General features: G+C 37.2%; 2 protein-coding genes across 8 annotated transcripts in view; one reads left to right on the top strand and one right to left on the bottom strand.

Annotated features, from left to right (window-relative positions):
- Positions 1–544: 544 nt before the first annotated feature.
- LOC106950003 (protein DENND6A-like) lies at positions 545–7,764 on the bottom strand (the record flags this gene model as incomplete). Its single annotated transcript, XM_015036599.1, has 4 exons — positions 7,239–7,764; positions 6,648–6,686; positions 5,741–5,783; positions 545–657 (listed from the first exon to the last, which is right to left on the bottom strand). Coding segments are annotated over exons 1-4 (426 nt in total), but the record flags the coding sequence as incomplete, so codon positions are not given.
- Positions 7,765–11,223: 3,459 nt separating this feature from the next.
- The window catches only part of slmapa (sarcolemma associated protein a), a 66,157-nt gene continuing 62,836 nt past the window's right edge, over positions 11,224–14,544 (top strand). For 4 of the 7 annotated variants that reach the window (XM_015036607.1, XM_015036609.1, XM_015036611.1 and 1 more), the window contains exon 1: positions 11,225–12,830. In XM_015036607.1, the coding sequence (XP_014892093.1) occupies positions 12,552–12,830 (279 nt within the window). In that variant the 5' untranslated portion in view covers positions 11,225–12,551. Of the gene's footprint in view, positions 12,831–14,544 lie in introns of all 7 variants that reach the window. The other 3 variants (XM_015036604.1, XM_015036606.1, XM_015036605.1) reach the window with 2 other exon arrangements.

Here is a 14,544-nt window from a genome sequence, read left to right on the forward strand (position 1 = left end):
TAGCAGCATTGATAATCTGAATAAATAAATGTTACATTTATGTATCTGTGTTAAAATATTTATGGGGCACCTGAAGCCCTGGGGAGCCTGATGGAGCCGCTGGCTTAACTTGGATTAAACAGAAGTGCAAATAATTAATATTCATTTTAAGTGTATTTTTTGATTTGTTGTTTTTAAGACTAATTGTGGGTTTAAATAGCTTTCACTAGCGATGTTTTCCAGTAAAATACAATTTACCCAGTAATATTTTTACATTTCCTCTCAACTTAACATCTTTTAATACAAAAACATGGTGGACCGCCTCGGCGCCCCGACCACCACAGAAAACTTTTACTGCAGTACTATAAGAAACAGAAAGCAGTTTATAAGCTCATTCCTTTAGCCAAGGTGTTGGAGAACCTAAATGTCTCCTGAACCTCTCAGTTCTGCAGAGACGTTAGCCTCTCACTGCAGCTGCCGCTCTGCCCCATCAAGGTGTAATGGAAGGGATTAGCTGCTGCTGTTATTAATAATGTGGCCAAATGTATTCCTTAGGGCTCCAAACCTTCAGGCAGGGCGGCGCGTCTCGATCAGTGTTTTCCAGGAAACACCCAAGGGACGACTTCCTGTTGGATCCCTGTCGAAAGCGGAAGCAGAACTGCGTGTCGCCAAGGCAACCTAGAAACACAACACGAAACGCTGTTTGAAATGCTGCATCAGGTTAAAAAAGCTAAAGACAGGGATACAAGTCAGATACAAGTGTTACGTCTACTGACATTTCTCCTGAAAGCAATTAATCATTTCACAATATGGACATCAAACATGTTTGTCTGTTGAAGTTCATAAAGTCTAATTAAGAAATGTAAAGAAGGCTCCACACTACATACTAGCAGAGCTGCCTCCATGTCTTCCCACAGCACACCTCACCGCGCTGTCTTGTCACAGCACAGGTCCTGGACCAGCCTCACTTATTCTCTACTCAGTCCCTCTCTTGGCAGTCTAGCCTATGATTTTTCTGGATCAGAGATTTTTACACCAAGGATAGTTTAAATTTTTACTGAAATTGCTCCACAGAAAAAAAAGCTAAATGTCAGTTTGGTTCCTTTTTTTTGCTAGCTGCAGACCCACATTTAGTAATAAAAATCCTGTTTTGGTTTTATGTTTTATTTTTCTGAGAAATTGATTCCTTGGATTTTCAACAGCTGTAAGCCAAAATCAAAATAAACAGAAAAACTTAAAGGGCCAGTATGTGTCTTCCAGGCAAACAGTGCATTTTATAGCATAAAAAAGTAGCTATGTTACCTCCAGTTGTTATAAATATGCTACATATATCAAATATGACTTAAAATAATGTATTTCCTAATTTAATGCCTTGAAATTGGGCCTCTGTCTCTTTAAAAACTCCTGTTCTTTCTGAAACTCTGCCTTCAGGAAGTCTCACAACATGGCTCCTCTATTAAAACCTTTAACAATGTTTTACTTGCATTGCTCTGAGAGGTAGCTCCTAAAATGAGCTCAACAGATGCACAGTTCCAACAGGTGTTTGCTAATTACTGCTGGCTAGTCTGAAGGAGCCAAGTGGGGGAGTTGCCTGGGAGGGCTGCTCTGTGAGGAGGAAGACCTGAAGCTTGGAAACTGCAACTCCGAGGAAGAGCTACGCCTTGAAGGCGGGGCTAGGTCCACTCAGACGTTTGGCACAGCTGAACGGTTGCCATGGAGATTAAAGCATCTATCAAATATGCATGAAAGAATCAAAGCAATACTCCAGGTATGTTTTTGATAAGGGAATAACATTACATCAATACCTAAAGCTAAAAAAAATATATTTTACACACCACTGTTGCTTTAAAATTGATCTGTGTTTGGGCAAAACCAGCTTCCCTTTTTGAAAGTGAAGCTGGTTTATATCTGTATAAATTAAGCTTTTTATGACTTTTTGATACATAAAACTTGATGGGACATTAACCGAAATCATTAAATCTCAAAGAATCACTTTCCTACTTTTACTTCCGTCACGCTAATTTATAATCTGGTTCTCCTGCCTAGAATGTTTTAATTTGCAGTATATACATGATTAATTTAATCTGACATCTCCTTGAAGATTTTGAAACACTAATAGCTCAAAATGCAAATTTCTATTGTTCCTATTGTGCATTACAGAAGATATTTATAATCTTACAAAGCCACTCTTTAGTTCTCTAAAAACAAGTGAAAACTTCTCCTCTTTTGCCTTCAGTCACCTTTGCATATCAAACCTAAAGTTATTCAAGCCAGAAATATAAATTTGTTTAGACGCATTTGTGAACTCTTGAGCGTCTTCCTGGTGTTCCAGGATCTTGACACAAACAGGAAGAGGAAAAGGGAAACCAGGAAGTGCACAGTCACTGAACGGCATTTAACCTCAACCTGATCTTTGCACCCTCCCAGTTACCTCCTGGCGGATGGAGTGTGAGTCAAAAGATAAAATTAAACTCAGAATCAAAGTTTTAAGATACTGATGCCCTGATGGACTTTCGCAGTGTGGACAAATAAACAATCAGCCCCTAGAAGACTCCAGGATGTCGTGCTGCATTCAAGAACATCCACGATGAACGAATTCAAACTACTCCTCAGTTTGAATTCTCATGTTCAGCTGTCTTTTCTCGCTATAAAACATTTAAAGATTTAAATTAAATTTCTGTAATTCTTATTAAAGTTCAATTTAAAGAAATAAATATTGAAAGAAATTGATTCTCCCAATTGATTACGTCAGCTTTTGGCAATTTACGTCACTCCATATTCCTCCTGGTGGCGCGTACGCTCGTCCACAAAATGGCTGAGAGAAAACATCAGAGTCAGACGGCTGTTCAACAATAATTTAAAAAGTATTCATTACCCAATTTACACATAATCATAATACTTTGACTTTTTTTTTAAATCTGCACCTAAAAATTAACTTAAGTATGAAAAAAATAAAACTAGTACTATAACAAATAAAAACTAAACTAAAACTTAGCAATATTTAACTAATAATAGATATAAACAGCAAAGAACTTTTCAATAACCGTTTCTCTGATTGGTTGGATCAGATCCCTGTAGAAGCAATCACATGATCTCCACTACAATCATTGTGAAACACTTACCACCAATTGGCTGGACCTCTGTTGAATTAGCTCAGTCACTTTAAACGGAGGTGAATAATTATGCACTTATTTTATGTTTTTTACTTGATTATCATTTTGTAGAAATCATTTTTTACTTTGACATTAAAGAGCTTGTTTGTCAAAAAAGTCACATTTTGGTGATCAGGATTGATTTGTAAAAGCAATTAAAAAGGGAAAACATCTTTTTAAAGGCATTGTTCATACTGGAAGTGAAAGATCAGCCTGGTTAGCTGATTAGTCAGTGTTGGTTGGTTGAGGAAGCAAAACACAAATTTACCAGAAGTCGTTAGTCTTCATCCATCAGAATTCAATCCGAGTACCACAGCTTGTCAGAAAAGATCTGCGTTGCGTCACACAATCAGTTAAAACATCTTTGTTATTTTCATGCGTCTCAGATTAAACCTTCCTTTTCCTGATTTAAACCGACTGAGCTGAGAAGCAAAATAACACTCCAACCACGTTTCAGAATGCGTTTCCCTTTTCAGAAAGCCAACTAAACGCCAACTGATTTCAAGATCTGAATGTGAATTATGTGAAACATGGAGAATCCAAGATGCAGGTCTATATTTTAAAGTCTCTTTGCTTCTAGAGCACGTCTGCAGGACGGTTTCTATCTACGTCTGAAAGCATTTTGTCCTCATCCTGTCACTGGACTGAAGGCTGAGAGTTCCTCATCTTCAACACTTGCTAACTCACAGAGAACAAAAACACACCTGAGGGCAAACTGTCGCTCTGCATTCACACGTAACGCCGCTGCAGCTTTACTCCGTCTGCAAGCGGTTTCAGGAACTGATCCACTTTGGTCTGCGTTTACTCTGAACTGGGTGAAGCATTTTTAAAAAGGTCACTGACTCCGTGGGGCTGACGGATAAACACTGACTTTTGGTAACACGCTGTTTGTTCTCCAGCAAATCTCTGTGTGCATACGCTGACAGTCAGTTGCACACAGGTGGACTAGCTACTGAGTTCTGCGTTTACATTACAAATGTGCACAAAACTTTAATATTCCACTAATAAAGAAAATTAAATAATGTATATGCATTTTAACTCAATTAAAAACCAATTTAAAACCACATGAGCAAGTTTGTTAATGCGGTAAGTAATTAAAAACCATCATCCTCCAACTACTTCCTGTCTTCTTTGTTGCCTTTTCCACCATTCATTTGGTTGTTGATTATGTGACTCATGTGAAAGTGTTTCCACTCCAGTTCTGTGAAATAAACCAATTGCAATACAGCAAAAAAAAAGGGGGATGGGGGAAAACAAAACTCATCCTATAGAAAAACTTTTTTTTAATCAAAAAACGAGAGTTTGTTCGAAATTGGTGTGTTTAAATTAAATGTATTTTTAAAATGTCAAATTGTGAAATAATAAGATGGATGGAAACACAGCTGGTGAAAACGGGTTGAAAGAGAATGAAAACCACAAATTCAGTGTCTCACAAAATTGGGATATTGTGGAAAAGTCCTAGCATATTCATAGAAAGTTGAGTGGAAGGAAAAAGTGTACCAGCAACAAGAATAACCGCAGCGCTGATGGGATTGTTAAGCTTCACCAGGACTGGACTGAGTCAGAACCTCTGGAGCCACTGTGCTCAGACAGACCATGGGCTACTTGACCCAGAATAATTAAATCTACTACTTGAAATATTTCTCTCTTTGTGGTGAATCAAGACAAGAGGTTAGCTTTCTGAAATGAGGGACAGAAAATATTATCACCATTATTTAAAATTCACATTTTTCAAATGTTTATATTTCCATTCGGATTTCTAGAAACAGCCAAAGGATTTAAAAAACAAACAGCCAAATCACATTATCTCAGAAAGACTTTGTGCAAAAAATGTAATGAACATATTTAGTATTGCCCGTAGACCTATCCTAACCTGTTAAACAATATTAATTTTTTTTAGATGTGCCTGTAGACGGAGGGTCGTGTTCAAAGTGGTATGAATAAAGTATGATTTAAGTCAATTTTGCATCTGGAACCTTATGGGTAACGACTGTTTTGCACCGAGAACATAAAAATATGTGAGCTTAACTGGTTTTATTCCCAGTTTGTCGGATAATGTCAGTCAGGCTGTTCATGTTCATAAATTAAAATGTAATAATGGTGGACACACATATTTCTAGTTAGAATCTAACTTCGTTTAAACAAAAGCGCTTAGCACAGGGGCGGGCAATCCAGTTCCTCGAGGGCCGGTGTCCTGCAACTCTTAGACGTCTCCCTGGTCCAACACACTTGAATCCAATGGCTGAATCACATCCTAAGTGCAGTCAGGTTCTCCAGAGACCTGCTAACGACCTCATTATTTGACTCAGGTGTGTTGAAGTTGAGACACATCTAAAGGTTGCAGGAGACCTGCAGGCCTGGAGTTCCCACCTCTGGCTTAGCATGAATTAGTCTTACGATGGCATTTCATCTTATCCATCCATCCAATTTCCATACACCCTGGTCCCTTAGCTGGAGATGGGCGGTGCTGTTGCCCATCTCCAGCCAACGTTCCAGGCGAGAGGCGGGGTCACCCTGGACAGGTCTGTCGCAGGGCCATTTCATCTTATATGAAGCTTTAATTTTTCTGGTGCAGAGAAGAGAAGGAAGCTGCTGAAACAGGAACTCACCTGAGTTGGAGTCTGGGAAGGAAAGGTAGCAGATGCTTGTTTTCTGGAAGAAAACATATTTATCTCATTAACTTACTGCTGACAACAGCATCAACACCAAACATGAGATTATTCTTCTTTCCTCTGCATCTTTCTCATCCCACTCCTGGGTCTCCAACAGCTTTGTACAGAAACTGTATTTCTTCTTTTCTTTGAGTTTGTTTCAAAATGTTCAAGTATCAGATTCTAAGTTGGATTTATGTCTGGACTTTGACTAGGCCATTCTAACACATGAATATGTCTTGTTTTGCTTTCCGGCTGTATGTTTACCCCAGTTTTAAATGTTCTGCAGCCTCTGACAGATTTTCCCTTGGGCTCTCAGAGAAAAGATTTAAATTAAATTACGCACATGAACTACTGTGACTTTTCAAGCAGATTAACTGCTGAAAGGTTTTCCACTCCTACAAAACTATATTGTAATATAAAATCACATAAAATGGGAATAATTGTATATGATCAGGTATTGAACAAACTATCACAGTGCTACTTAGAGATCTCATATTTTATAATATTTACAGTGATAATGACAGAAGTGACATTAAAAATATCTACAACTTCTTTGCTGTGATTTATTAGGTAACCACAAATACTTTTCCAAAAAAAAACATTCTGATTTTACAGGACTTCAGTTACATAAATATGTCATATTTTTGTTACTAAACAATACACAGCAACTGTATTTAATCACATTTTCAGCTTATTGATATTTGTTGATGCTCTAATGAAAAATGCCCATAATATTGACCGTTTCTGTTTTTTTTATTTTTTGACCACAATAAAAATAAACAATATGAAAAATGTCTACCCCTTGTGCTATGGATAAACTGTGTGACTTGGATACAGCCAGGTCCAATGAAGTTTGACTCACCTCTTTCTCTGACAGTTTGGAATGATGAGGATAAATTACCTGGAAGAAAATTAAATGATAAAACAGGAGTTCATCAGTTTTTACCTTTTAACTAAACATAATTTAAAGCAGGATCTTGTCTCAGGATGTATTACTTGTGTAATATGTGCAATTTAATTATTTTTTAATATAGTCTGGAGTGGAAAAACAACAGAGTAAAAACAACATTTCTATCTTTTTTCCCTCACTGTCTGAAGTCAAATCAGACCAAACTTTTCTTGTTTCTGGTCAGTTTGAATTAACAGAACTACTTTTATCTACCAAATGCCACAGTAATGATAAAATGTATCCTCTCTGTGACTGGACAAAGTGTTTTGGACCAGTCTAACTTTACGAAAGCTGACATTTCAACAGAAACTTAAATGAAAACCATTTAAAGTCTTTTTACTAAAAATGTTCAGTTAGCTTAACATATTTTTGGAGAAACTTCTTGCTGTGAAAAACTTGCAGCTAAATCTGAGTGAATAAAAATTAGTTTGTATTACTTTCCAGGACATAGCCAGAGCCTCCAGCAGCTGCTAACTAAAACATTCACAGCCGAGTTGTTTTTACCTCCACCGCCTGGCCCAGCTCCAGGTCGAAGCCGACCACACAAATGCAGTGCAGCCAGGAGGAAAAGCGGTCCCACGGCAGGAGGAAAGCCTCCTGCGACTCCTCGTCGCCCCCCGTCCCCGGTGGAAGGGTTATCTCCTCGGCCGGGGAGATGCTGCTAGCGTCCTGGTCGTCCAGGTCCTCCGGCTCTTCAACCTGCTCCCCTACCTCCTCCGGCCCCTGCAGAGCCATGACCACGACCCGACACAAACGTCCAGGTGCTCCAAGGACTGTTAACGATCTGATAAATTAAGTTTTTCTACCCAGAGTCCTGCTGGAGGACAACAGAAAGCCGCAGAACAAAAACAGAAACCAGTGACTTAGCTAGCATTTAGCATAAGCAGCTGGGCCAATACGTAACAACGTCCTGTCGTTACACCTCGTGACGTAATGACGCATAATCCTGACCGTTATGTAGTTATTCCTAGTCTTGTTTTGATCTTAAGCAAAAATACAGATCCTATCAATATTATTGAATAGTGCATCTATTTCAGGAACTTTTTCACTAAGTAAAACACGTCATACAAATTAAATGCACACAGATGGATGTTTGAAAGCCTTTATTTCTGTTAATTATGATTTTCCGCTTACAATGGAAACATGACCATATTACATAAGATCATTCCAAAACAGTTAATTAAAAAGTGTTTAATGAAAATTATGTTTATTATCTGATTAAAGGAAGTTATTTTCAAAAGCTACTTTTAAGATGACAAATGAACATCTGGTCTTATATTCTAAATTATTGAATATGACTGAAAATAGACATTTAAGATTTGATTGGTAACGGTCCATGCTTTTCATCTGGTATCACTATATCATACATTGACTAATATGTATTTGATCCCAGAGAAATGTTGTCTTGTTTTGTTGGTATTAGGACAGAACAAAAGAAAAATATATTAATTGATTGATGGATTCCAGCTGAGAATATTGTAAATAACTGCAATTTCTCTTGCTGCCTCACTACTTCAGATTATCTAATAATGCAACCTTTACAAAGAAAAAGCTAATTTCATTCATTCATGAATATATGGAGGGATATATGGCAACTGAAAAACGAATTCTGACTTTAATTTCAGATTTTTGTTTAAAAAGTCAGAAATTTGAGATGATAGTCTGAATTCTTTACCCAAAACCTTGATTTTGTACGGTAGTGTGTACATTGCTCTGCTCCAGATCCAAGGCATAAAGTAAGCCCCATAATTGGATGAATCACTTGTTCGGCCTGAGTGTCAGTCTGAGTCAGGACCAAAGGAGTAAATCAGCTTTATCCAAATCCTTTAATACATCCTCCACTGAGCAAACAGACGGATGAAACAACCTGAAGGGAGACTCTGATTCCCATTTAATTAATCAAAATTTTACTGAGCAAATAATAGCAGTTTACATGATTTATTTCTGTCACCAACAGAGAATCAGTATAAAAGATCATCAACATATGTCATAATATGTATGACCTAATACATTTAAAAAAAGAGCAGAATTTCAAAATGATGGTAATTTTTTATTTTATTTTATATGCCATAATGCGAAGCACAATAAAGTAATTTGTAAAGTTAACCAATTATATTTTAAACACAAATCTAAAAATACATATATTTTTAGAGATCCTTAAGATTGACATGGACCAGATCTTGTTTTTAAATCCTTTCACATCATCTTCATCGGTGGAGAATTTAGTTGCACATTTAAATTATTAAATATTTATTTTTCTTGGCACAGTAAGAACCATAAGATAGGCAATAATGTTATTTTTTATAACAATGTGGAGACCAGAAATGTCATGTTCAGCAAAAACTATAAATTACTTTTTGTCACACACTTCTTACTTTTTATCCTATATTAACGTTTTATTATTCATGTTTATTAAACATGAATAATAAAACTTTAACATGCATAATTTATCACTTTACACATACTGTATCCGCCTGCATTTTTCTAATTTATTTTATTCTTTCCTCATATTGATTTCAAAGGGGAGATTCTAATCTCTTGAGCATATTCAAGTTTTTTTCTATTTTTTTTCTCCAATTTATCCTTAAATGGACACTTATAAATGTAAAATACTCCCTGTGGTTCTTTGTAAGTTACACAGCTGAGCAATAAGAAGATAAAACACAGTAAGATGCTGGCAAATCTCAGATAATAGCCAGACTGTTGGCACAGTGACAGCTGGTCCCTCTGGTTGCTCTGCAGGAGGGCTGGGCAGAGCTGCAGAGATGCAAGGACCAGAACCAGGTCCATCTCATGACAAAAACCTGATCCTGAAAGTCAGGACGCACTAATATTAATAGGGAAAAAATGAAGAATAGTGGAGGACAAATAATGCATAATGAACAACAAAAAACTGGATCAGATGTACTTTATTTATCCCAGAGTTGGGAAATTATTGAGCGGCAGCAACACCACCATGACGAACAGAAAACAGACAAAAAGTAAAAATAAAATGCACATAAAATGTAACTTTCTTTTCAATAAAATAAAAGTATTATTTAAAAGTGTACATTCATGTTTTGTGTAAATGGAGCAATGATGATAAGAAGCTTCCAGTAAATATAATATAATATAATATAATATAATATAATATAATATAATATAATATAATATAATATAATATAATATAATTTTCTTAACACTAAAGCACAAAAAACATGAATCTTTGAACACAATTGCCAAAAAGAATAAATAAACAAATAAACAGTGTAATTTATATGTTGGTATAATTTACGTTCTCAGTATTAAAGTTAATATATACTTATAATTTTGCTTGTTAATGCTTGATTGGTGAGCCTTTATGCCAATAGAAAAACTCCAAAGTGTATTTTTCAGTGGTGAAAATTTATTTAATTTAATAAAAAATTATTTTGTCCCATATTTCAATAAACAAAGGGTGAAATAAGTAAAACTATGGGGGGTTGATGTGAGGTGTGGCTGTTTCATCATCTCATCCAGTATTGATTTAGTCTCAGGGTTCGGTTCACCAAAGAGCGGACAGGGAGATTTTGGAGCTATAAGCAGAATTTGATCTCCTCCAACATCACCCACACTGTCCTGTTCCCTCCTGTTCTCCCAGCTCCTAATAAACAGCCACAAAGATGAAGAATTGTAATAGAAACTGTAATCTGGTCTCATTATGAAATGTTTGAAATGGTGTCAAAGTTGGAAAAACTCCACCCCTGACATTTTATAAATCCTTTCAGGATAAACAGCAACACAAAATGAAACATATACAAAAATTAGTGTGACTATTGAAGAAGTGATACAAGAAGGACAAAAAACACTTAATTTCAATCATTAAGTGAAAATTCTGGTGTTGTAAAATGTAACTCAAAACCAGATGTTAGCAGAGTAACCCAAAAAATTTTAGTAAACTAAGAGTAGCTTTACTTTAAAAAAGTCAAAAGTTGCCGTCAAAGACATAAAAATAAAACACCATTTTGTAAAATGATATAATCCGAAAGAAAAATGTATACAATGTACAAAGGCACAATTGTACATATTATGTTATTTTATAAACTAAAAGGAAAATACAACAATGAAGTTGCGCTTTAACATAATCTGTGAGTCTTTGCTTCAAACAATTTTCATTTGTTCTTCATTTTGTGAAGTTATTCGCTTTAGGTAGAGCATCCAGAAATTATTCTGTACTAGTAAGAGTAGCGATACTTCATAACAATATTGCTCGACTAACAGTAAATTATAAAACTACTCCTAAAAGTGTATTTCTATTTTTATCCAAGTAAATGTAACTTTTTTTATCCACCTCTATTCAAGACAAACAAACAAAAAATAGAAAGTGTAACTTCAACCAATTAAAAAACAACAACAACACGGAAATAAATATCCATCTATCGGTCTATCTATCTATTAATGAGGTAACCAGAGAGTTGGGTTAATCCTATAGGTCAGTGAACGCACCACGCCTGTCTGCTTTCTACTTCCAGTATGGCGGCTGGGACTTGCGGAGGAGGACAACTTCTTCTAGATTCTATCCAGAAAACCTCCGGAAGCCAACAGCTGTAATAAAACCCCACCACAGCAAACTGGATTAGGACTAATACAGAGAACGACAGCGCAACCAGCGTCCTCCAGTGAGGTTCCCCCGAAGCACAGCAGCAGTGTGATGCACGGGGAGCCGCAGTGAAGAAGAAACTCCCCAGATTTTTCCGCGTCTCTCTCCGTTCTGACTGTCAGTTAGCCGGCTAGCTGCTAGCTAGCTCACCTTTGCGCTTGCGTTCGCGGTGCAGGACTGTTTGTAGCCAATGACGCCTCGGCTTGCTGGTTTTATTTGCTACTGGAGACAGGTATGGCATATCGCTTCCACTCGGTAAGCGAACTGGTTGAGAAGGGTGGGGAGAAAACATTGGAGGACTTGAATAACTTTGGAAGTACTCATTAGCCTAGCCTAGCATAGCCTAGCTGGTTGAACGCCAGAAACGTTGGCCGAGAGTTAGAGATCCGCATTTTTGTTGTAAAAGACGACTTGCTAATCCCCTGAATATTGGCGGTTGAGTGTTTTGAGGCATAAATCCCCATCGGACTGCTTTAACCGACCCACGGGGGGTGTTTCTGGCTCTCCGGCTCTGCTAGGTGTCGTTAGCGGTCTCGTAGGTGCACTCTGGAGGGAGTGGTGACCCGACGTGAGGTGCCAAGATAAGGCTCCCTGTATCAGGGTAACAAGGTCACCCCGATTATCATGTGCCGTTTAGACGAACAGCAGATGACACTCGATTAAAGTGCGTGTGGACCGGCTTGTTGTTTGCCTGCTGCGGGCAGGTAAACGCATCACAGCTCGAAAAAAGGCGCAATAGTTCTGCAAATGTAGGGAATAAACAGGTGGGTTTATTTATTTGGAGGAGCTTCTGCTGTTTTGTGCGACGAAAGACAAACTTTGAGTGGTTTTACTTCCCAGCTCCACTGCTTGAATAGTTTGATGGACGTGAGGGGCTGTTTGCCAGGCTGTCAGTGCTATAATCAGTCATGTATGTCTTGACACATGGCACCTTGGTCTGTACATAGTGTTTGCTGTCAGATTTAAGCGTCGTTATGTAGCTTTAGTGGGGAGCCATTGAAAAAGGAATGTCTTGTCTTTTTATACATGTTTGGTTTGTTTTTTATTTTCCTTTTCCTCAAAGTCTAGTTGAGTCAAAGTGCAGTCCCGAGAGCGTACAGGGGACAATGCTTATCAGTTAGTGCCTAGAAGATTACAGAACCTGGAGATCTGCCTGCATACAGGCCGCAGATATTGTAGATTATTCTTTTTTAGTGGGGATGCACCAAAACCCTGCCAATCTGGATCAGGAAAACCTCTCCATTGTGTCTGGTTGGAGTAACACACTCAAGCCAAAATCAATGCCTTCAGCACTGGCCGTGTTCACCTGCCGACCCAACTCGCACCCATTCCAGGAGCGGCATGTGTACCTGGACGAGCCAGTCAAGATCGGAAGGTCTGTGGCTCGCTGCCGACCGGCCCAGAACAACGCCACCTTCGACTGCAAGGTGCTGTCCAGGAATCATGCTCTTGTGTGGTTCGACCACAAGACGGGGAAGGTAAGAGACATCCGCGTTTTCAATCCATGACTGACAAAAAGCATTGCTTTCTCACGAATCTATGATTGATTTGGTGGCATGAATATAATTAGATCCTGATTTTAATATGGAGCAATAGAGAAAAAAACTTGCTGATAACAAATTTTGCAGGACGATTAATTGTCCCAGAAGTTATATGACAAATGATAATGTTTGAACCAATACTGTCAGTATTTTTGGGATTACTGTTTTTACTGTTCACTGTTCAATGAAAGTATCAACAAATGTCAATAAATTTAGTGTATGATTATATGGTACCAAATATTGCGGTAAAACTTCATTTATCGCCAAGCCCTGCGATAAATTGTCCCAGAAGTTGTTGGGATAAACGATTATAGTGTTATCAAGTAATGTAATGGTAATGACATAATAACTCAACTTTGCCCTCAATAAGCTTTACTTTTATAAAGAACACTTGACACTGGAACTGGAAGATATTTTAAATATCCAAAATAAAAAACTACAAAACCCAAAGATGATAAATAAAACAGAAATAAAAACCATTTGCAACCAACACCATGAAAGAAATTAAGTCTAAAGGATGTGTCGGCATTTATTGTATCGTTTTTCATTCAAAGTTTGATACTTTCATGTTGCAATAAATTCCAATTAATTATTTTTTTGGTGATCGGCGGATTTTTACATGTGAAGCCAATGTCATCCACCAATCTCGTCCAGCTTGGCAAAGGTCTAAGAATCAGCCACTGTCCTCTTCTGCTCTCCGGTGAGAAAGGTTTGACTGACAGACCAGCCCACCAAGTTATGTCTGCACGTTTACAATTAACAATAGTTACTGCACTGTTGCCAACTCAACAACTTTCTTGCTCTATTGAGAAACATTTCCTAAAAAATTTGTATCGGCCAAAATCGGAATTGGCAGGTTAAACTTTTTAAAAGATCGGTAATTGGCCAGAAAACTGCAATCGGTGCACCTCTAAAAAAAAGTAATAAATAGTTCTTATTGTCACTTTTATTGTTATGACAGTAGTACCAAAAAATATTGTGGTGAAACTTAAAGTTCACATCATCCAGCCCTACAATTACAACCCAGAAATTATTGTGATAAATTATGATATTGTTCTTTTGAAACCATTTTCAAATAATCTAACGGTAATGAAATAACAATGCATGTTTGCCCTCTCAAATATCAATAAACTTTATTTTCTAAAAGATTTTTCTGAAACACTTAAGACCGGAACTGGAAAGTATTTTAAATATCCAAAATAAATAAACAAAACGACCAAAACAAAAAATAACAGAAATAAAAACCAAATCACATTCTTTGTGATTGTATTACAAATGGTATAAATTTCAGGAGCAGTTAGACAAAAAGAGAAGTATTAGTTTCTATTGTCACCTTTATCATTATCACAATAATACCACAAAATATGGGGATAAAACTTTAAGTCCATATCACCCGCCTCCTTTATAAAGTCACTGTAAACAAAATTGCCCTTCAGAAAATATCAGAATGGAAATTATCGGGTCATTTTAAATGATTTACTTATTGTGACATGTTTAATTTGACATCAACTCTTACAGCTGCTATTCATGATCAAACACCGTAGCTCAGGCTGCTGAATTTCAGATAAATGTCACGTTTATCACTAGTTTTCCTTTTGAAGTCGGATTCCTCAGTTTAATCGGCTGAACTAGTGTTAAACTGCAGTCATGT

Source organism: Poecilia latipinna, unplaced genomic scaffold, assembly GCF_001443285.1.
Source record: "Poecilia latipinna isolate Pla-1442-1.1 unplaced genomic scaffold, P_latipinna-1.0 Scaffold374, whole genome shotgun sequence".
Classification (NCBI taxonomy): domain Eukaryota; kingdom Metazoa; phylum Chordata; class Actinopteri; order Cyprinodontiformes; family Poeciliidae; genus Poecilia; species Poecilia latipinna.